The following is a 23,009-nucleotide window of genomic DNA, read 5'->3' on the forward strand; positions in this document are numbered from 1 at the left end:
TGTCCCGTTCCCACAGGTGTGGGAAACATCAGAGAGCTCACCCATTTCTACGGGGCCCCCACACCTTCCCTAACTCTCAGTGCTTTTAAGACAAATGTCTAAAACATAAGCCCTCCCACCCTGCATTCTCACCCTCACTCCCCATCTCCCTGCTTTGTTTTGGTTCCTTTGCATGCTGGTCCTGGTGTCAGAGAAAAGAGGTGGATGGAAAAGATTTATAAAACCTCTCACTCGGAGCCTGCCTGGAAGGAAACGGGGGTTTGGTGGGAAGTGGGGAGGTAGAATGAGGTAGAAGACGTACACACCCATTTTAGAATGCTTCTGCTGATATCTGGGCTTCAGCCAGTGACACTGCTCTGATTGAGTTTGTTTGGATTTATTTTGTTCTTAGCTAATCTCTAACAAAGGCCCAGTTGGTTTTTTTCAAACTAACTTTGACTGCTATTATAAAACAGAATTTTGTATTTGCTAGCAACAACAACTAACGGACTGGTTAAATTAAGCCCTAATAATAATAATAGCAACAACAACAGCACAACAACAATAACAACAGCAATAAAAGATATCAAAGGTTATAACCAAGCTACAGAAAAAAAAAGGGAAACCAAGCAGCTTAACCTCAGGAAGCCAGGCGGCTGGATACAGTGGACACCCCATCACTGGTATGACTCTCCTCCAATCCCATTTCCATTCTTGTGCCATCCCACTCTGAATCTGACTAGCCGGCCTCAGGTTACAACCCACCACGGCTAAGGAAGGACATACTCTCATGACTGACAGTCCCCCTGAGACTGTGCACAGTGGCAAAGACATTCTCAGGCTGAGGCACTGTGATCGGGAGAGGAAGGATCTTTGGCAGGCATAAACTGCAGGCGTCCTCTACACTCGATGACAGTGTATTCAGTCTTTATGATTGACTTTTTTTTTTTTAAATCTAATTAAAGTAGAAGTCAGGTCATATCTGACTATTTCTCTGAAATGAAGCTATGTCTTTTATTTTTTTAATTTATTTTTTTTATTCTTATGTTAATCCCCATACATTACATCATTAGTTTTAGATGAAGTGTTCCATGCTTAATTTTTTGTGCATAACACCCAGTGCTCCATGCAGAACGTGCCCTCTTTAATGCCCATCACCAGGCTAACCCATCCTCCCACTCCCCTCCCCTCTAGAACCCTGTTTGTTTTTCAGAGTCCATCGTCTCTCATGGTTCGTCTACCCCTCCGATTTCCCCCGTGAAGCTATGTCTTTTAAATAAGCAAAACCACTATAACTCCCCAGTGGCCTTAGAACAGATGTCTCCCTAGGAGAAGAGTAACCATCCATGGTAAAGATATTTGTTCTCATGGGGAAAGTGGAGCAAGGAAGGAGGCGGCAGAGGTCAGAGTGGTTTAGGAGTGGTTTAGGAGGTTTAGGAGGATGTGTCGTGCCTGCAGGATGTGGGGTTGAATTCTAGCTCTACTGTGCACTGGCTGTGGGACCTCGGCCAAGGCCGAGCCTTGGTTACTTTATCTGTACTAGGACCTTCCTGCATAATTGTTGTCAGGATTAAATTACACATGCGCACACGCACACACACACACACACAAAACCTCACCCTAAATCTGGCACCTGGAAAGGGCCATCATAAATATATTAAGTTTAGAGGGGGAGGATGGTGGTCAGTACACATCTGCTGCATAGAAATAATAGGAGAGAGTTGAAAATTAATAGAATCAATCCACTCCCTAGTTTCAGGGCTTGGGTGTGGGGTAGGGGAGGTACAAGGTCAAGCCTGGGGGACAGGGTATACAAATAGGAAATGGATGGAACTGCTTTTGCTGCTAACCTACCACCACTTCCTGCTTCTGAAGTCCCAGATCTGCTTCTGAAGTTTGCCCCAGGGTCCTTTACTTTTGGTGAAAGGTATCTTTCAGATCCAAAGGTGCATTTTATTTTAGAAACTGACATGTTCCTTGCCTCAGTGAAGGTAAAATTTGTAATTTTTCCATTTGGGAGAGGTGTTTGAAGTGATTATAAAGTAAAACATAACATAAAATTATAAATATGTACTACAGAAATTATAGAAATAGATGATGTAGAAAAAAAATCCAAAGCACGTGGTTGGAAAACCACCTGTAATCCCATCACCCTAGACAACCACTATTAAATGTTGGTATGTATCTTTTCAGGTATCTTTAATGTGTCCATAAACATAAAGATAGCTATTTGATTTCCAAATTAAGATTATCAGGGAGAATAACCACAAAATATTACTAACCCACTTGTTTCATTTAGCACAGTGGGTTTCAATTTCTTCCCTACCTCTGCACAGTCACACTTAGGACATATTCTCATCAGTTTTATTACCTGTACTGTTCTTAATACAGGGTCATGCTCTTATCCCCCCAGCTTCACTTTACCTCTACCATGGAATTATCTGCTTTGACAGTCTATCAGGACATCTTTTGATGCTAATAAGAAAATATTATCTTTTTTCATGGCTGCACGATATTCTATTTAAAAATAACCGCTAACTTCTATTACATTCAGTAGTAAATATAATAGGCACCATTACAGACATTATGCTCACCAATTTTTTTATTTAAATTCATTTAGCCAACTTGTAGTACATTTGTTTTAGATGTAGTGTTCAATAATTTATCAGTTGCGTGTAACACCCAGTGCTCATCACATCACATGCCGTCCTTAAGGCCCATCCACCAATTATCCCATCCCCTCACCTACCTCCCCTCCAGCTACCCTCAGTTTGTTTCCTATAATTAAGAGTCTCTCGTGGTTTTGCTCCCTCTCTGATGACCTCCCATTCAGTTTTCCCTCCCTTCCCCTACAGTCCTCTGCCCTGTTTTTTATATTCCACATATGAGTGAAACTGTATAATTGTCTTTCTCTGACAGACCTATTTAGCTCAGCATAATACCCTCCAGTTCCATCCACATTGATGTAAATGGTAAGTATTCATCCTTTCTGATGTCTTAGTAATATTCCATTGTATATATGTATGCCACATCTTCCATTTATCTGTCAATGGACATCTCGGCTCTTTCCACAGTTTGGCTATTGTGGACATTGCTGCTATGAATACTGGGGTGCAGGTGCAGTTATTTTTAACTTCTGGAGGAACCTCCATACTGTTTTCCAGAGTGGCTGCACAACTTGCATTCCCACCAACAGTGTAGGAGGGTTCCCCTTTCTCCACATCATCGCCAACATCTGTCGTTTCCTGACTTGTTAATTTTAACCATTCTGACTGGTATAAGGTGGTATCTTATTGTGGTTTTGATTTGTATTTCCCTGATGCCAAGTGATGTGGAACATTTTTTCATGTGTCTGTTGGCCATTTGTAATGTCTTCTTTGGAGAAATGCCTGTTCCTGTCTTCTGCCTATTTCTTGAGTGGATTATTTGTTTTTTGGGTGCTGAGTTTGATAAGTTCTTTATAGATCTTGGATACTAGCCCTTTATCTAATATGTCATTTGTAAATATCTTCTCCTATTCCATAGGTTGGGAGTTTTAGTTTTGTTGGCTGGTTCCTTTGCTGTGCAAGAACTTTTTATCTTGATGAAGTCCCAATAGTTCATTTTTTGCTTTTGTTTCCCTTGCTTTGGAGACGTGTCTAGCAAGAAGTTGCTGTGGCCAAGATCACAGAGGTTGCTGCCTGTGTTCTCCTCTAGGAATTTGATGGATTCCTGGCCCTCACTTAGGTCTTACATCCATTTTGAGTTTATCTTTGTGTATGGTGTAAGAAAATGGTCCAGTTTCATTCTTCTACATGTGGCTGTCCAATTTTCCCAGGACCATTTATATGCCCACCAATTGATATGCATTGTGTCAGTGAATCCTCATCCAAATCCTACATGGGAGGATTGTTAGGATTCCCATTTGAAAGATGGGGCAGCCAAAGCCCAGGAAGATTAAGTAACTTGCTCAGGTGACAAAGCGAGCAACTGGTAGAGTTGGGACTTGAACTCTGGGCTGTCCAATGTAGCATTCATTAGTAGCAACCAAGTTGTTGTGGGTGTTTTTAAACCTTATTTACTCCAACATCTAGGTATTTTTCTTATCTATGTTGGAATGAGATGCTTTTATAGAGCAGGAAAGGATCAGAAAGTGGGAGCTGGGCCAGCTTTACCTCGTACCCTTACAGTCCTTAAGTGCTGATGTGCGTGGGTGTTCCTAAAACAACCTTGAGGTTGCTTGGCTCTGGCAATGGAGGGAAGGGCTGATGGATGAGGTCAAGTCACTGAATTGACTGCCCTTCACCATTCTGTATTTATTTGTTTATCTTCCATCTCCCATTATGACCTGTCTGGGAAGTTGGCAGAGGAGCAGGAAGGATTTATGGATGTGCTACATAGAACTGTGCCTGGGGTTGCAGTCTCTTGCAATAGCCACCAAAAAAGAAAACAGGAAACAGAAACACCAGCTACAGCTCCCACTACAAATGGGTTTCCAGGGTGGTTTTAGAGACACCCAAGCACATCGGTACTCAGGTGCCATATTCACTATAGGTTGAGGCTGGCCCAGACCCTTCTCATGCTTCCCTCTGACAGACTAAAAAGCCAAGGCAGATGATGTGCCTGGAAAATTAGTTTTCTGCTGCCAATTTCTCTCCCCATGGCTGCCTTACCTCCTGGTTGGCACTTCATCTTTGTTGTCTCCTCAGTCTCCGGCCTCCTTCCTCATGCTACTGACATTCTACTCATCTCCCCTCATTCTGGGGCCTGGCAGTCATATCTTATCTCTAGACAGATGAAGCCCTCTGTTTTTCAAAGTTCTTTCAGTTTGATCCTTGTCAGAGAAGGCTGGCTGAATTAACCCCATGTGACAGCAAAGGAGAGTGAGGGTTCTAGAAGTTAAGTGACTTGGTCATCCACTAGTATTTGAATAAATATTTATTGAGTGGATACTTTATACAAAGAAGGGTCTACGTGATACAGATGATGTATGCAGGATCCAGGGGTCACCCAGTCAGTTATGGATGCCAGCTAGGAGTAATGTGCCAACATCCTCATTTCTTACCCCTATTGTCACGTCCCTTGGAAAATCTAGCCTCAGTCCATTGTGTTAAGAGACCGATATATTGTGCTTCCTTATTTTCCCTTCACCTGCTTGCTCCCATCCAGATATAATCTCAATAAGGTCTCTGCTTTAAGACATCTACTTTGTTTGTGTTGTTCATTCACTCATTCTTAACACAGCACCAACTATGTGGCAGGCACTGTCTTAGGCACTCAGAAAAAGGAATGGGGGAAAAAACAGCTACAACTCCTGCCTTCCTGGGACTTACAGTCTAGCTGGAGCTCAGATATTAACCAAACAGTCACAGAGAAAAATGACAGCTATGGAAGGGCTTTGGGGGAAAGGAATATGGTGCAAAGAGCTTATAACAGGGGCCTGCTCTAGGGACACTGGTGTGGACAGATGGGAGGAGAGTACAGGTGCTTTGTTGATCAAATATTTTAAGTCACTGATGTTCATTAGAGCTGAAAACAAATAATTAACCCCTTTGAATCTTCACCACCATCATCACTCATTGGTGCTCCTGCAAGTGCCCCCCACCTGGCCTCCTACCTATTCTCTTAACCCCCTTCAGGTTGTTTTTCCACATTAAAGCCAGAGAATCTGAACTTGATCATGCATGTCCCTGCTTAAAACCTTCAGTAGCTTCCCAGTGCACTTTAAATTAAGACCAATAACCATAATGTGGCTTCCCATACCTCCACCACCTGGTTCCTTCCTGCCATTGGTCACACCCCACCCCTCACTGCCACAGCCACAATGGCTCTCCCTATTTCCTCAGACATTCAGGATCTTTACACATATGGTTCCTTCTCTCTGAAATACTCTTTCACTCTCTTTTTACCTACCCATCATTTACATATCATCCCAAAGGAGTTTTCCTCCAGGAAGTCTTTCCTTATTCCATACTGGAATAGTTTCCTAGCTATAGACACCCATGTTCCCATGTACTTCCCCTTGAAAGCACTTGTCCCAGATTGTAATATTTCTGTGGGATTATTTGGATGATGTCATGGAGGCATGAAGGCTGGATCTGCATCTGTTTTGCTCACCACTATATTGCTGGTACCTGGCACAGTGGCTTCTACCTAGTGAGTGCCCAAAGAAAGGATGAATGTGATCATGAAGAAGAGTATAAACATTACAACCAAAAGGGCAACCTCAAATTTTTTTAGTTCAATTCTCTTCATGTACAAAAAAGAAGCTGGAGAACCCGAGAGGGGAGGTGACTTACCCAAAGTCATACAGCAAGTTAGTAGTAGAACTGGCCTGGGACCATGGTTTATACCTCCTGTCTCAATGCTATACTGCAGAAACTTCCTCTCTTTGCTTCAAAACTTTGATGTTCTTTTTTTTTTTTTTTTAAAGATTTTATTTATTTATTTGTCAGAGAGAGACAGAGGCAGGGAGAGGGAGAAGCAGGCTCCTTGCTGAACAAGGAGCCCAATGCAGGACTGGATCCCAGGACCCTGGGATCATGACCTGAGCCGAAGGCAGACACTTAACCAACTGAGCCACCCAGTCGTCCCGAAACTTTGATGTTCTTTGAGACCCAGACCTATAACTGGGATATGATGTATTAAGTAGATGGAGAAACTATCTGCATTAAACATTACAGATTTTCAGGAAAATTCTTTATTTCATTAAAGCTCATAAGGCCTAAGGATTTAGTTGAAGCTCTTTTTCTACAATTGATTTTTAAATGAACTCTAAGGTCTCAACTGAGTACCAGTTAGTTCCCAGGCACAGAGAAGCAGGCCATGGCCCTCGCCTGTGAAGCAAATCCTCAGCCCTCCTTCTTTTTAAATTAGTTCATTAATTTAGCAGTAGATGGAGAGCACCTTTCTAACATCTCTCCTCCCCAAGGAAGGCTTTGTGATGAAGCAGGAGGCAGTGAGATGTCCCCCAAGCACTGCTGTCTTCCTGGCTAACAAGGGCATTTCCTGAAATCTGACAGGGGAGTGAACATTTGTTCTGCCTCTGGAAGGATATTTATGCACCTTCAGACGTGTGACCAGGACACAGCTCAAAAATGTCAGATGTTTCCTCTTCATGAATATGAAGCAGCAGTTTCACCACCTTGTATTACACCCCAGAACCATGTACCTGTGTACACTTTCAAATGGTGGGCACTGGAGCAAAAGTAAACTGTTCTTTTTTTTTTTTTTTTCTTTAAAGATTTTATTTATTTGACAGAGAGAAAGACAGCCAGAGAGGGAACACAAGCAGGGGGAGTGGGAGAGGGAGAAGCAGGCTTCCCGCCGAGCAGGGAGCCCGATGCGGGGCTCGATCCCAGGACCCTGGGATCATGACCTGAGCCGAAGGCAGACGCTTAACGACTGAGCCACCCAGGTGCCCCAAAAGTAAACTGTTCTTAATGGATGGCTTGGTCCCAGGACCTTAGGCAGCACCAGCAAAACAACCAGGGGTTCTTCACCAGACAGAAGAGGTTCTCCACCAGGCAGTCGAGACCCTTAGGGAAGGAAGGAGCCAGGGTGAAATTACCTTGTAATCAGCCAGTTTGAGTTACCAAGAACAAGTCCCCACCCCTCTCTGGAGTCTTGGTTTTCAGTCTATAAGATGGACCGACTATAATGCCTACCTTCTTTGTTCATTTGCTTTTAAAGTGCCAGGCTCTATACCAGAGGTAGATGACATTGTGGGGAACAAGAAGGGCACAGCCCTAATGGAGTTCACATTTCAGGAAGGGAGACATTAAATACATATTTACCCAATACTTGTTCAATTTCAAGTGTGGTGAGCATCACTGAGAGGATAAAATGAAATATAAATGGTGGTTAACGTGTGTCAGACCTCATGCCATGTTTGCACATAACAGTAACAGCCACGCTGGGGATCTGGTCCAAGATGGCAACGTGGGAAGACCCTGAGCTCACCTCCTCCACAGGGACAAACCATATCCACACCTATTTATGGAGCAATTCCTCCTGAAGTAGAACTGAGGGCTGACTGAATAGCTTCTGTATGACAAAAGCTGAAGAGACCACACAGAGAACAGTTAAGAGACAGGGACAGGGTAACGAAAGGGATTCGCGCCCCTAAAGCTGCCAACTGCAGAAGGGAGGGACCGGATTGAGGGAGCCGCAGTTTAGAAGAGCAAGGAGAATAGAAAGGAGCTGGTCCTTGAACGCCGCCGGCTGGCCGGCGAGCCGCCAGAACTCTGGGTCAGAGAGGCTGGCGAGCCGCCGGGTTTACACCCGCTCCAAGTGACAGGAGCGGGGTTCTGGACGCCAGAGCCCGCCAGCTGCCTCAGCAAGCCCGGCCCCCCCAAGGCGGCCCCAGTCCCCTACACACCCGGACACCTCTGGTTGGCGCTCACTACAGCTCTAGCTGCCGCGACACAGGGACAGAGCAGCCCAGAACACCCTATGCCCACACCACTTGGGCTTCAGGCGCTTGCTAGGGCACTGCTCCGGGACCTCGTGGCCCATGCCCTCTTCGGCCCCCAGCCCATCCCCAACCCCCACGAGGGCACCCCCTGTGCAGAATGCCCCAGGAACTCCAGTCCATGCCCGCCTTGGTTCCCTGCATGGAGTGCCTCAGCCAGGACCTCACCTCAGCTCTAGTCACCCCACTAGGGCACCCCCTGCAGTGAGCACTCCGAGACACCCTGGCTTGTTTATTTTTTTTTAAATTATTTTCATTGTTATTTTAATCACCATACATTATGTCATTAGTTTTTGATGTAGTGTTCCGTGATTCATTGTTTGTGCATAACACCCCGTGCTCCATGCAGAACGTGCCCTCCTCAATACCCACCACCAGGCTAACCCATCCTCCCACCCCCCTCCCCTCTAGAACCCTCAGTTTGCTTTTCAGAGTCCATCATCTCTCATGGTTCATCTACCCCTCCGATTTCCCCTGCTTCATTCTTCCCCTCCCGCTACCTTCTTCTTCTTCTTTTTTTTTTTTCTTAACATATATTGCATTATTTGTTTCAGAGGTACAGATCTGAGATTCAACAGTCTTGCACAATTCACAGCACTTACCAGAGCACGTACCCTCCCCAGTGTCTATCACCCAGCCACCCCATCCCTCCCACCCCCCACCACTCCAGCAACCCTCAGTTTGTTTCCTGAGATTAAGAATTCCTCATATCAGTGAGGTCATATGATACATGTCTTTCTCTAATTGACTTATTTCACTCGGCATAACACCCTCCAGTTCCATCCACGTCGTTGCAAATGGCAAGATCTCATTCCTTTTGATGGCTGCATAATATTCCATTGCATATATATACCACTTCTTCTTTATCCATTCATCTGTCGATGGACATCTTGGCTCTTTCCACAGTTTGGCTATTGTGGACGTTGCTGATATAAACATCGGGGTGCACATACCCCTTCGGATCCCTACATTTGTACCTTTGGGATAAATACCCAGTAGTGCAATTGCTGGATCATATGGTAGCTCTATTTTCAACTTTTTGAGGAACCTTCATACTGTTTTCCAGAGTGGTTGCACCAGCTTGCATTCCCATCAACAGTGTAGGAGGGTTCCCCTTTCTTCACATCCCCGCCAACATCTGTCATTTCCTGACTTGTTAATTTTAGCCATTCTGACTGGTGTGAGGTGAGACACCCTGGCTTGTAAGAGTTGGTGAAGTCATGGAGAAAAAGGAATGCTCATGCACTGTTGGTGAGAACGTAGATTGATGCAACCACTTTGGAAAACAGTGTGGTGGTTCCTCAGAAAATTAAAAAGAGAAATACAATATGATCCAGTGGGTATTTACCCAAAGAAAACAAAAACACTAATCTGAAAAGATATATGCACCCCTATGTTCAGTGCAGTATTTGCAGTAGCCAAGGTATAGAAACAACCTAAGTGTCCATCAGTAGATGAATGGATAACGAAGATGTGGTATGTGTGTGTACATGTACCCCCTTGAGAATATTACATAGACGTAAAAAAGAATGAGATCTTGCCATTTGCTACAACATAGATAGACCTAGAGTATTATTCTAAGTGAAATAAATCTGGTAGAAAAAGACAAATGCTATATGATTTCACTTATATGTGGAGTCTAAAAAATAAAACAAATGATTAAATAAATAAAAAGCAGAAATGGACCCATAAATAAAGAGAACAAACTGACGGTTGCCAGAGGAGAGGGGTGGGAGATGGGCAAAATGGGTGAAGGGGAATGGGAGATACAGGCTTCCAGTTATGGAATGAGGAAGTCCTGGGATAAAAGGCAGAGCATAAGGAATATAGTCAATGGTATTATAATAGAATTGTATGCTGACAGATGGTAGCTACACTGTGGTCAGTGTGACATAACATATAAACTTGTTGAATCACTATGTTATATGCCTGAAACTAATGTAACATTGTACGTTGACTATACTTCAATGTAAAAAGTCAAAAAAATAATGATAACCATAATAACAACCCATACGGCATTACTATGGGCCACTTTTTAAAGTGGTTATCATATTTGAATCTATTTAATCCTCATTTTAAAATACCTATGTTGTAGAGACTACTGTCATCCCATTTTATAGATGACAAAACTGAGGTACAAAGAGGTTAACTTGATGAGAGAAACAACAGCCAATAAGTGGTAGAGAAAGAACCCAAGCTGTTCGAGCACAGAGTCTATGTAGTATATGCTGCCTCTCATGATATTACTGTCCCAATGTAATCCTTTTAACAACCTGGTAAGTATTATTGTTATTTTCATTTTCCAGATGTGGACACAAAAGCAAAACATGTAAGTGACTTCTCTGAGTTCACACACCTAGGAGATAGTGGGGCAGGATGCTGGTCTCTCCCATGATGCCCATAATGGCGGTCAGCCCAGCCCTCAGCCCTAGGAAACTGGTATTTCCAGGGCTGAGTCCCTAATATCTTTCCTGTCCCTATTCTTGCTCAGGTGTTCCTGAAGAGTGACCGTGTGGCCCGTATGGTGCAGAGTGGGGGCTGCTCTGCCAATGACTCCAGGGAGGTCTTCAAGAAGCACATCGAGAAGAGGGTGCGCAGCCTGCCTGAGATTGATGGGCTCAGCAAGGAGACTGTGCTGAGCTCCTGGATGGCCAAGTTTGATGCCATCTACCGTGGGGAAGAGGACCCCAGGAAGCAGCAGGCCCGGATGACAGCCAGTGCAGCCTCCGAGCTGATTCTGAGCAAGGAGCAGCTCTATGAGATGTTCCAGAACATTCTGGGGATCAAGAAGTTCGAACATCAGCTCTTATACAATGCATGCCAGGTAAGGTTTCTCTCACCTGGGCCCCGAGCTGTGACTAAGTAGGGTGACATTATTACTTCTGTGTGCCCGAGGCACTGTTGTCTTCATGGGCCACTTCTTGATTAAAAAAAATAATTAAAATTATATTTTATAATTGCATTGGTAAAAATTTAATATAACCCAGGCCAGAATATGTTCGTGTTTATCTTCTGGTTTTAAAAGAAATGAAAACATTTTTGTACACCCTTAGAAGTCTTGTGGGCCCTAGGCACTGTGTATATCCTGTCTAATAGGTAAGTTGGTTTTATGAATATGGCCTGACTCCCATGTGTTGAAAAAGCTAAAATATCAAAACAATTTTTTAGAAAGATGGTTTTGCCTTTAAAATATATGATGTTTACAAGTTGAGTGGCTTGTACTTCCTCAGCTAGGGCGACAAATGGACTTAGTACCTCATCATCCAGAGTAATTATTTAAAATAGAAAGCTTCCAGAAGGTCTGAGTATATCATACCAGTATATTACTCATATCATGAATTTCCAAGTGGATTTGAGGGGGCTAGCTGAGACTCAGCTTGGGCCCACTCAAAGTGGGCCTATATTTTCTCTGGATCAGGGATTGTAGGAGTGAGGTGCTCTAGATCTTCATTTCCTACCTAACCTTTCCACCAACCTACTTTGCGGTCTTTGCAAATTTTCCTGAGTGTCACTTGGGAGCATTTTTAAAATTCACATTCCCAGGCCCCAAACCTAGAGCTTCTGATTCTGCATTTTCAGGACAGGGCTCAGGAATCTGCATTTTAGGCAAGAGCTCCCTTCCTGGTAGTTTTACTGCCCTTTGTTTAAGAACCATTAATGAAACTCAGCTGTGCTCTGATTTCCCTGGGCTAACTCGGCCCCTAAGGTAGGTTAAATTAAGACACTACAGTATATTGGCCGAGATGTGCCTTGCTCGGAATCAGACAGACCGAGGTAAATCTTAATATGACCCTCACTAGCTTTGTGGCCTTGGGGAGTTAGTTAACCTCCTCACACATGAGCTTGGGATGAAATTGTTACAAGGATTCAATGTGTACGAAGCCCAGAGCAACATGGGGCACTTTATAAATGGTAGCAGTTATAATAGTCCACCAGAAGAGGCAAAAAGTCCACAGACAGTGCCATAAATGGTTAACATAAGAACTATAAGATTTTGAGGCTTACTTCTTTCTGCCTTCATGGCTACCCTCTAGTTGAAGGCAGCAACACCTCTTACCTGAATGACCACAGTGTCTACCCAACTGGTGACCCTGCCTCCTCTCTTGCCCCACAGTAACATGCCCACCACACACCAACTAGTGCAAGCTTTTTAAAATATAAATTGGATCAGGTCACCCTCCTGTTTAAGACATTCCAGTAGCACCCCAACATCTTTAGAGTGACATCCCAACTCTTCACTAAGGCTTGAGGCAGTGCATGAACTACTCTTGCTCATAACTGTTTTCCCTGCATGCTCACTCACTGGACTTCTTTCTGTTTCCCCAAAACACCAAATTGGTTCTGGGCCTTTGCATTTGCTCCTCCCTCAGTTTAGAATGCTTTTTGCCAAGACCTTTGCATTAATGCCACAGCTTAAATGTCAACTTTTCTAAGACGTCTTCCAAGACCACCCCATCGAAAGTTTTTCTTGCTTTACATCTCACAGAGTCACTATCCCATCCCTTGTTCTATTTTTATCATAGTTTTTACCACTGTTTTCCATTCCTTCTTCATCTATTTTTACCTGTTTATTACCTGTCTCGCGCTCCACTCCTATCCTTCACCAGAATGTTAGCCTTGTGAAGGTGGTGACTCACCTTTTGCCTTATTTGCTAATATTTCCATAAAACAATGGCATGAAAAATTCTTGGCACATACCGGGTGCTCAGGAATTGCCTATTGAATTAATAAATGGATGATGGCAGTTTATTTATTTATTTTTTTTTTTAAAGGTTTTATTTATTTGACAGAGAGAGACACAGCAAGAGCAGGAGCACAAGAGGGGGAGTGGGAGAGGGACAAGCAGGCTTCCCGCTGAGCAGGGAGCCCGATGTGGGACTCGATCCCAGGACCCCGGGACCATGACCTGAGCCGAAGGCAGACGCTTAACGACTGAGCCACCCAGGCGCCCCGATGGCAGTTTATTTTAATTGGTAGATGGGGTCTTGGTATCAACCATGATAGCTCACCTAGAACTTTCTGGATGTTTTAGTAAGTAGGAATCTGTTTATCATTTCATAATGTAATATAGATATTGCATTCAAAAATATTTCTCACATCCTATTTTCTTCTCAGCCAATTTCAATTCAGAACACTGATTGCCAACCAAAAGGTAGATGTTTTCTTTGATGGGTCAAGAAATATTTTGAAATGACCAGATAAATCTCAATATGAAATTAAATTTAATTTTTCTTTTTATTTAAAATACTACTACATCCCACACGGTGCTTTTAGAATGGGGTGAGCAAGTAGTATTCCCAACCTCAAGAATATGGGTTGTCAAATCACCTGCTTGGGTTATAAATAACTTTCAAAATCACAGAGCTAGTTAAGTGTTCCTAAACCTGTTAGTCACAGAATGATTCCAGAGATTAATTTTTCTTCTTCTTAAAAACAGCAGCATTATTGGAATGAATGCATTGTTATGCCATTTCTCATATCAGTGTTTTTGAACTTGTTAAATAGGGTTAAGTGGCAGGATTATGTTTTCCCCTGAAAAGAAATTATTTAGATTCATAATCTCAACATGTTTTCCACAAGTTAGAAAAAACATACAGTACTCTTATTGACCTAAATATAGGGGTAAACTGAGGCAAGCTCAAACTTGTCAAAAAGATGAGCTTATTCGGGAATAGGAGAGGAATTGCAGTTCCAGACATGCAAACTATAGCAAGCTACAGGTGAGTCTGTTGAAGGTTTGGTGTAGGCTCTATTTACATTAGTCTCTCAGTCCTTAAGTTTTGTTTTCCTAAGGACACATGCATGAAATTTTCCGTTTTATGTGCTCTGGTTCCATTTTAGATTGAAATTCATCACATTTCCTCCTTTTGATCAAGATCTTTTTCAGAAAACACTTCGGATCAATTATGTCATTCAGATGTTGTCTGCTAATTTTTTTAAAAGTGTACTTGGATTGCAGGTAGATTGTATTCTATGTCCCATGGAGCTTAGAGGGTAGTCCTCAGGTGTCTTTTCCCATTAAGCTGAGGAAGACTATCCTCAGGTGTCTTGTCCCATGGAGGAGGGAAATGATAAAGAGTTTCACTTGCCTCATTTGAACAACAAGAGGATTGAAAAATGAGGAATCTCAGCCATGTCCCTCTGAAGTACACAGTTTAGTTTCTACTGTCAGTTGAATTCCAGGAAAAGCCTTTGAAAGGAGAAGAATTTTATTTTGTACATACGTTTGGGAATAAGGCATTTGTTTACTAATACCAAACAGTAGAAATTTAATTAAAAAGATTAAACTGAGGATCAAAAGCCCAATGATAGCTATTGATTAAAATGCACTTTTCAGCCAGCTTCCTCACTTGCCTATATTTAGTAGATCAAAAATGCCCCAAGTTCTAGGAGCTTGGCCAGCTTCTGCTAGCAAATTGATATTGTCCTTCATTATTTTTAGTTCTTGTGTTATTTTCCCTGACTTACTGACATAAAAACGAAGTTCTTCAAGTAGGGCACAGGTTCCTCTGCTGAGCAGTGAGAAGGTTAAGGGCTCTGCAGTTTTTGTAGGACTACTTCAGCAAGGCTGTCTATTTGAGTTTGTTGATATTCAAAAGCTCAGATAGAAGCATTGAAAGTGGTAGACATAACTGTAGAAAGATTGTGAATTGCTTTTTCAAGGTCTGCTACTCCAACCCAAGCTAAAAAGGCTCTGCTGAAAGCCTGCCCCAAACCCTTTCTATCTAATGTAGGGTTATATGTAGGCATCCATCCAAAGTCATAACCTTTCCAGTTCTGGCACACCCTTTTAAGTTGATAAAGGACCCCAGATTAGGTATATAAGCAGTGGAGGGAAGAGTTTTTCTAATTTCACTGCCAGATGGGAGGCCAGTGATCCCAAAACATCCCTTCCAATTAAGGGGAAGTGTAGAGTTCGTGTTTCTTCCACATAAAAAGAAATACCCAATGTCTTCTAAGGCACAGTTGGGTCTCTTTGCCCAGATATTTTCCCTGGAATAAAAGAGGGGATCTCATGATCAGAAATATAATCATTATAATCATAATCTGATTTACTAGCATTGTGGGAATGATTATGTGAGTACCTTAAATTTCTGTAGATCTGAAGTTACAAGAGAGCTGATCTAGCGTAAATAAGATTTTGGTGGAGATATAGAGGATTTCTACTGCAAAAGTAATTTGAATTAAGTTTCCACCATTCCCCAGATTTTTTGTTAATTCCCAACGAAGTACCATTGAGTTGGGAGGACATTAGCTTCCAATTTTCCAGTATTATTAGTTTTCATTGCCCCATCATAAAGATACATTAATGGAGGCAATGATAAAGTCTTCTGGATTCCAGCAGGGAGTGAATTCATGTTCACCTGGATTATATAAAATGGTATAGTTACAAATATTTAGTGGGAACCATCCTATAGTTTTGCCATTCCCATCATTATGTTTTTGAAATATAACAAAGATTTTGGGTAAGAGTCCAGACATGAGTAAGGGTTATCCCATTATGAATAGGGAGTATCCAAAGGAAAGCCATAATATTTGGTGCCAGTCTTCTGAAAGGGAGGACATGTGTGATTTCCAAGCTATCAAAGGAAAATCCTATATCCTTACCAGATAGGTTTTGCCATCCTTCTAAAGAAGGTGGCCAGGCCAACAAGTCACATTCATCATGAATATTTGCTCATGCACAAATCCAACAATCAATAAATTTAGCAGAGGGGTGCCTGGGTGGCTCAGTCATTAAGTGTCTGCCTTCAGCTCAGGTCATGGTCCCAGGGTCCTGGGATTGAGCCCCACATCAGGCTCCCTGCTCGGCGGGAAGCCTCTTTTCTCTCTCCCACTCCTCCTCCTTGTGTTCCCCCTCTCTGTCTCTGTCAAATAAACAAAATCTTAAAAATAAATAAATTTAGCAGAATCAGAGAGTTTTTTATTAAGGGAGGGATAAAAGGATGTGTTAAAGCTAAAGTAAAGAATGGTAGGAAAACTAGGGAAAGAATAATTGATGGCATGATTTAACTAAATATAGAGTGAGACAAGAAAGGAAAAAAAGGAAATTTATACAGGCCTGGTCCAGATATCTTGTCTATTTTAGACTTCAGGTACTTCAGTCCCTAGAAACTTTCAGTTTCAGGTCACCATTTGGTATATAGGTCCATTCAGGTTTTGGGGATTTTGTTTAGATGTGGCACCTGTATCCAGGAGTCTATTCCTTGAATTTGGCTGCACAGGAGTTAGTTAAGGATACCAGGGAGGAGCCTTTCCAGCAAGGTTGAAGAAAGTCTTTTTGGAGATGTATTTTCCGATAGATGAACTCTTCAGGCTGTAGGGTGTGACGTTGGATGTCTTCATCTCCCGGGAGTGCACTAGGGAAAGATTTTTCTATCAGAGTGTGATTCTTTTTTATGGACTTGATCAGGCCCTTGCAAGCTTGAAGTGTATCCCCCTTTATTAGTTGTGGGGCAAAAAAAGTGAGGTCTAGGTGTATCAACCATCCTGTAATTATTTCAAAAGGTAAAAATTTTATGTATCCCAATGGTAGTAGATCTAAGATTTAGAAGAACCAATGGTAATTCTTTTGGCCAGAGTACTTGGAGGATTTCAATTAATTTAGCTAAGTCTTAATAAATCCATTTGTACACTTGACCAGTCCTAAAGACTGAGGATGCTAAGAACAGTGAAAGTGCTACAGAATTGGCCAAACAGAATAGCCTGTCGAGGTATTTGACCAGTAAAATGGGTTCTCTGATCACTATGAACTTCAAGGGGTGTTCTGCAAGTAGGAATAGTCTTTTCTAATAGGACTTCAGCTACAGAAGAGGTAGTCACCTATCTACATGGGAAAGCTTCAGTGCAATGTGAAAACATGCAAACCATTACCAGAGCATACTTATATCCATGAGATGGGAGCAGTTGTTTGAAATCTATTTGCCAAACCTCGAATGGTTCATTGGGTAAATTAAAATCTTGGGGGCAGTATGAATAGGCTTCCCTGGATTACATTTAGGATAAGAGCAATCAAGAAAGGTACTTTCTGTGTGTGGCCTTGCCAATGTTTCCCCACCAGTATTGATTTATGAATGTTACTTCATCAGTTGACCAATGATTTAATTCATGTATGGTGATTAATAATGGAAATTTTAGATTTTCTGGTAGGAACGGTTTGTTATTTGGTCTGAATCAGAGTTTCTTTTCTTCGTGATACCAGCAGCCTTTAGATCTCCATCTTTGTTTTTCCTATTCAGAGCTTCTTTGTTCATGGGGGTATTGATTGATTCTGGGGAGAGGTTTCAAAGGATCAATTTGGATCTTAACTTTGGGCACTATGAATTCTGCATATGTCCCTGGGGGATTTGCCCATAGAGCAGGGGATACTAAACCTAATAATGGGGATAAGTCTGAAATTTGATCTTCCCTGATTTGTAAAGTACTTGTGAAAGAAAAAGAGTTTGGATTTTCTTGGAGATTAAATTCGAGAGATTTAAGTTCAGGAGATTCTAACTCAAGAATTATATTCTCCCTTTCAAGAGAAGGAAATGGCAATACAATAATTTTCTAGGAAACCTTGTCCTAATAAGTGTTTGGGAGCTGATTCACTGAGGAGAAATGGAAGTTTATCTTGCAAATGTCCCAAGCAAAAGTGTATACATTTAGAAACAGGAACACACTGGTTTATTTGAGGCCCCCATTAATTGAATAAATATATTAATCCACGGGGGGAACTGTTTAATTGTAATGGGGTTGAGCACTGATGGAGTAGCTCTTGTGTCAGTTAATATTATAAGAGGTTCATGCCCAATCTGGAGAGTAGTTTCCTCTAGTCTCTTTAATGGTAGAATGAGAAACAGTCCCTGTGTTGTCTTGGAGCCCGTATTGGGATGAGTCTGACCCTTGGTTCTTGGAAAGTTGTCATCATCTGAATCTTTTTAATTTGTAGCAGTCCTTTCTCTGATGGCTGGGTTTTCTATGATGATGACAGAGTCCAGCAGGGAGAGTCTGCTTGGGAGATTTCAGCTGTTAAAGTTGGAGATTTAAATTTTAGTTACCCTTCTTTTGGAATCATCTTCTAGGGTGTAGGCTAACTGATTAGTTAGATTGACAAGATAGATCGCTGTTTAAATCACTTATAAACATTCAATTAAGGGCCACCCTGGGGGATTGAATGTCTATAGGGAGTTCAGAATTTTCTTTAAAAACAGTTTGGAGTTTGCTGTAGTAATCATGAGCAGATTCATCAGACTTTTGGGTGCATGTCTGAATTTGTTGCAGTTTACTGGTTTAGGGAAAGCCCTCAGAATGGCCAGATGCAGCCTTTTGGCTATTGCACAAGCTTGGTCATGTAAAAGAGCTGGTACTTGACTTAACGCTCAATTAGCAGCTTTCGTCCACTGCTTGGCTTGACCTTCTCCAACAAACATATAAACTAATTGATAAAGATTAGAGAAGCCAGATTGATAATTTTGAGTGACAGTATTGAATTCTTCAACAAATCTATGAGGATCCTCAGTTACCTTGGGAAAATCTCTTACTATAGCTCTAAATTCAGCTTTAGTCCGTGATACATAAGAAATTCATAATTTAGCAGGATTGTCAGAGAGTTTTAAGGTTCAGTTGGCAAGGTTTCAGCACTAGAGAAAAAGGGGAGTTGGGATAAAGGAAGGGATTATAATAGGGCAAAGGTGGATATAGCAGAGCTGGAGCACTGGGATTAGGGGAGACCTCGCTGGTGCTGCAAGGGAAAGACTTCAGATGCTTCTTTATCTCCTCTCATTGCTTATTTGTTTCAGTTTACTTAAAAGTAGTATTTTGTAAAGAGGCAGTTTCAGAATCCTGAATACTTTTAGAAGCCTCTAGGTACCAATTAAAATAGCTATCCCATTCAGATTGTTTGTTCTATTGCCATGGACTTCTAATTCAGTCCAGAGAAAAACAAGCCTGGGGAGACTGAAAGTTCCCCATAATGGCCATTGAAGTCCTAAATTATCATTAGTAAGGTGGTCCATTTAGTCAAAAATATACATGAGAAGAGACCATAGTTTTATAACATAAAACCAACTGGGAGCCCAGAGGGAGGGCCACCCTTAGAACATTCACATGACTGGGATTCCACATTTTAGAAGTTTTCCGGAGAGTAAAAGAAAAGTTACTAAACAGCCTGATGGATGTGCTTTCAGGGTTGGAAGTTGTCTTTTATTTTACAGTGTGCCTTTCATGAGATACTTTTTTTCCCCCTGGTGGACACCCTTTGCTCTAGTTTTCCAACCGGTAAACAGGTGTCCCTTGTTGCATAGAGATTATGTTGCAGTTGACAGACAGTTCAGTCTGGCCCTTTGGGACCAACTTATCCTGTCCTATTGGGTGAGGCTCTTGCTTTGGGACGGTCTCTCATAAGGAAGTGGTGAGTATTCTTGCAGCATTTATTTGCTCTACCCATGCCCACAATTATTACTTACTTTTTCTCTCAAAGCTTTTTTTTTTTTTTAAAGATTTTATTTATTTATTTATTTATTAGAGAGCGAGCGAGAGAGAAACAGCATGAGAGAGGAGAGGGTCAGAGGGAGAAGCAGGCTCCCCGCTGAGCTGGGAGCCCGATGTGGGGCTCAATCCCAGGACCCTGGGATCATGACCTGAGCCGAAGGCAGTCGCTTAACCAACTGAGCCACCCAGGCGCCCTTCTCTCAAAACTTTTAAGAGAATTATACCCAAATTCTAGTGTGCTTCCAATAAGAAAGCAAACAGAGTAGTCATCAAAAAGGACAACATAAAGAGGCCTTTCAACAGAGCTTGAATCAAAAAGCTCAACCAAAGGGAGGGAGCTCAGAATCCATAAGGAGACTCGCCAAATGAAAGTAGAGAGTGACTCATGGAAGCAGTGGACTCAAGGGGCTCAGTGTGGAGCCTTGCTTCATTCTGAGGGTTGTCATTCTTCAGGGGTCATCTCCTTCCCATGCCACTTCTGACATCAAGGAATGTCGACCTAAATAAAGAGGTAAACTGAGGCAAGCTCAAAATTGTCAAAAGTTTATTTGGAAACAGCAGAGGAATTGCAGTTCAGGATGTGCAAACTGTAGCAAGCTATAGGCAAGTCCATTGAGGGTTTGAGGTAAACCGTATTTATGGGGAGGGAATGTAAAGAGGGGAGTGTCTAGTTAGAGCCTGTTAAAATTAAAAACAAAAGGAGATCAACTTTGAAAATTTCTCAAGCAGACAAAACCAGTCCAGTCATACAGAGCTTAATTCAGCTTATTTTGTGAGACCAACCTGCCCTGGGTCGTGTCTTTTTCATGCCTCTGGAAACTGTAAGCAAAACTTCCCAAGGTTGATATGAAGCAACCCCTGACCAACTCCCTATCATTGAAGAAAATTCCAAGATTATCAGTTTTCTGTAAATCGGGAATATACAAGAAATCATTCTCCCAGTCCTTGAGTTTTGTTTTCCTAAGGGTAGGTGTGTGAGACTTAACCATTTTATATCCTCCAGTTCCATTTTAGATTAAAATTCTTTTACATTATAAAAGAATAATGTCCTCCCACCCAAGAATAATAATAATAATTGTCCCCATAGCTAAAAGAAAATTATAGGAAATGTAAAGAAAGTACTTCTTGGGACAGGATTACTTAAGACATGTAATATTATGTTCCATACTCCTTTACAAACACTAAGCTTGCCTATTGCTTCACGGTTCACATCAGTAGAAATTAGGACAAAGAGCATATGCAGGTAATTCACAAAAGAAGAAATACAAATTAATTCTAAACACATGATGATTGTTAAGTTCCATGTGTTCAGTAATCTGAGTTATATAAGTGTATTAGTAAGCAATGAAAGCATTGTTTTAAGTTAACATTGGTAATTGATAATACATTGCCAGATGTTACAGAAATGGATATTCTCATAACTTACTGTTAGAATATTTTGTTACTGTAAACTTTCTGTTGAGTAATCTGTTAATTTGTAGGATAACAACTTTATAATAAGCAAACCTTTTAACCTAGCAGCTTTACCTCTAGCAATTTGTTGTGAGTAAATACTAGGAGATGTGTACAAGAGTATGAAGCCCAAAGATGTTCACTGCAGCATTCCATATGACAGTGGAAAAATAGAAACAACTGTAATTCCCAATAGTAAGAGATTAATTCATTAGATTTTGGTTTGACCGTTTGAGAGAATACTCTTCAGCCGAAAAAACAGTTGTTGAAGAAGAAATCTTACCACATGGGAAAATGTACACAAGATATTGCTAAGTGGAAAATCAAGCAATGAAGCAATATGAAGGCATACTCTCATTTTTATGGAAAAAGTACTTGATGGGCAAAAAGCAAAATCTTAACCATGTTTATCTTTAGAGCTAGCATTTGTTGATTTTAAGGTTTTCATTTGTGCTCCTCTGTGTTTCTAAATTTTCTGCCCTAAGCATATAGGTATTTTGTCAATAGAAACAATGAACAAAAATCTCAACAAAGAAGCTATTAAAACTGTAGGATAGGGAGAAAATGATCTTCTGCATTGTTTTCTAGACTTCAGCTGTTAATATACTGCCTTCATGATTTTTGCCATTTCCAAGGACTACCTGTATGATTACTTAATATTTCTAATTAAACCAATTCTTAACTCACTTTTTAACCTATCCTTATCTTTAGAAGTAATATATTCAAAATCACAGCTTTTATGTTCTAGTTTTTTTTTTTTTAACAATATGTGTTGAAGCGAAACATAACCCTTAAAATAGAAGCTCCTCATCAGTTGGCCCTCTTATGTCATCTCACACCACCAGTGATGTGGGAGGCATGGCTGGGGACACCAGTGCCCTGATATGCTGAGGCTGGAGGCATGGAGCTCTCTGACGCCATCCCTGCAAATAGCCTCAGACTGACCAGAACAGCTTTCACATGAAGTGTCCACTTCCCACGCCCTGCAATCAGGTTTCAGAAATTATAGATTCACTCACTCACTTTCTCACAGATTACACTCAGCTCTGCCAAACTGTCAACTCACAGGAGCAAAGATATAGAAGTGAAAATGCTATGGCTTTGTTTCGTACCATGCTCTGCTTCAGTTGTTTCTTGTTTTGTTTTGTATTTTCTGGACCTTCTTATCCTTATGAGGATTCCTAGCAATTCCTAGATGCTTCCAAAATCAGAAATGCTCACAGTGTTTTCTTCTTATGCATATCACATCCTAGTGGAAGCTAGAATCTGATTTCTGGTACTGTTTTCTGAAGGTTCCCGTGATCTCTCTTTATGAGGTTCTGCCAGTAAGTGCAGTTTTCATCTCAAAGGAGAAATTACGTTTATCAAAGAGTGGTTATATCAGTTACGTATCAGTTGTCTGTTGTAACATGAACCATGTCTATCAAAACACTAAACACACACACACACACAAAGAGGCTTAACAAATGTTTCCATATTTGTGCATGAATTTTTTAAGTCTATTTTGTTTGAGAATACATGACTCTATCTCATGGAAGAGTTTGCTCATAGTCAACATAATAATCAATATAAAATAATTAAAAACATGTATTGTTTTTATTATCCTAGACTCTTAAGAGGAAGCAGTCAATTATGTCACCATTTGAGCATTTGA

At 41.4% G+C, this 23,009-nt stretch overlaps 1 protein-coding gene across 7 annotated transcripts in view; it reads left to right on the plus strand.

Annotated features, from left to right (window-relative positions):
* The window catches only part of CADPS (calcium dependent secretion activator), a 484,463-nt gene that overhangs the window by 118,549 nt on the left and 342,905 nt on the right, over positions 1-23,009 (plus strand). For all 7 annotated transcript variants that reach the window (XM_064576385.1, XM_064576381.1, XM_064576395.1 and 4 more), the window contains one exon: positions 10,923-11,255. In XM_064576385.1, coding sequence (XP_064432455.1) covers positions 10,923-11,255 — 333 coding nt within the window. The remainder of the gene's footprint in view (positions 1-10,922; positions 11,256-23,009) is intronic.

This window comes from Mirounga angustirostris, unplaced genomic scaffold (assembly GCF_029215605.1).
Source record: "Mirounga angustirostris isolate CCGP_5_RB_7025 unplaced genomic scaffold, mMirAng1.0.hap1 SCAF_1, whole genome shotgun sequence".
Taxonomy (NCBI): Eukaryota; Metazoa; Chordata; class Mammalia; order Carnivora; family Phocidae; genus Mirounga; species Mirounga angustirostris.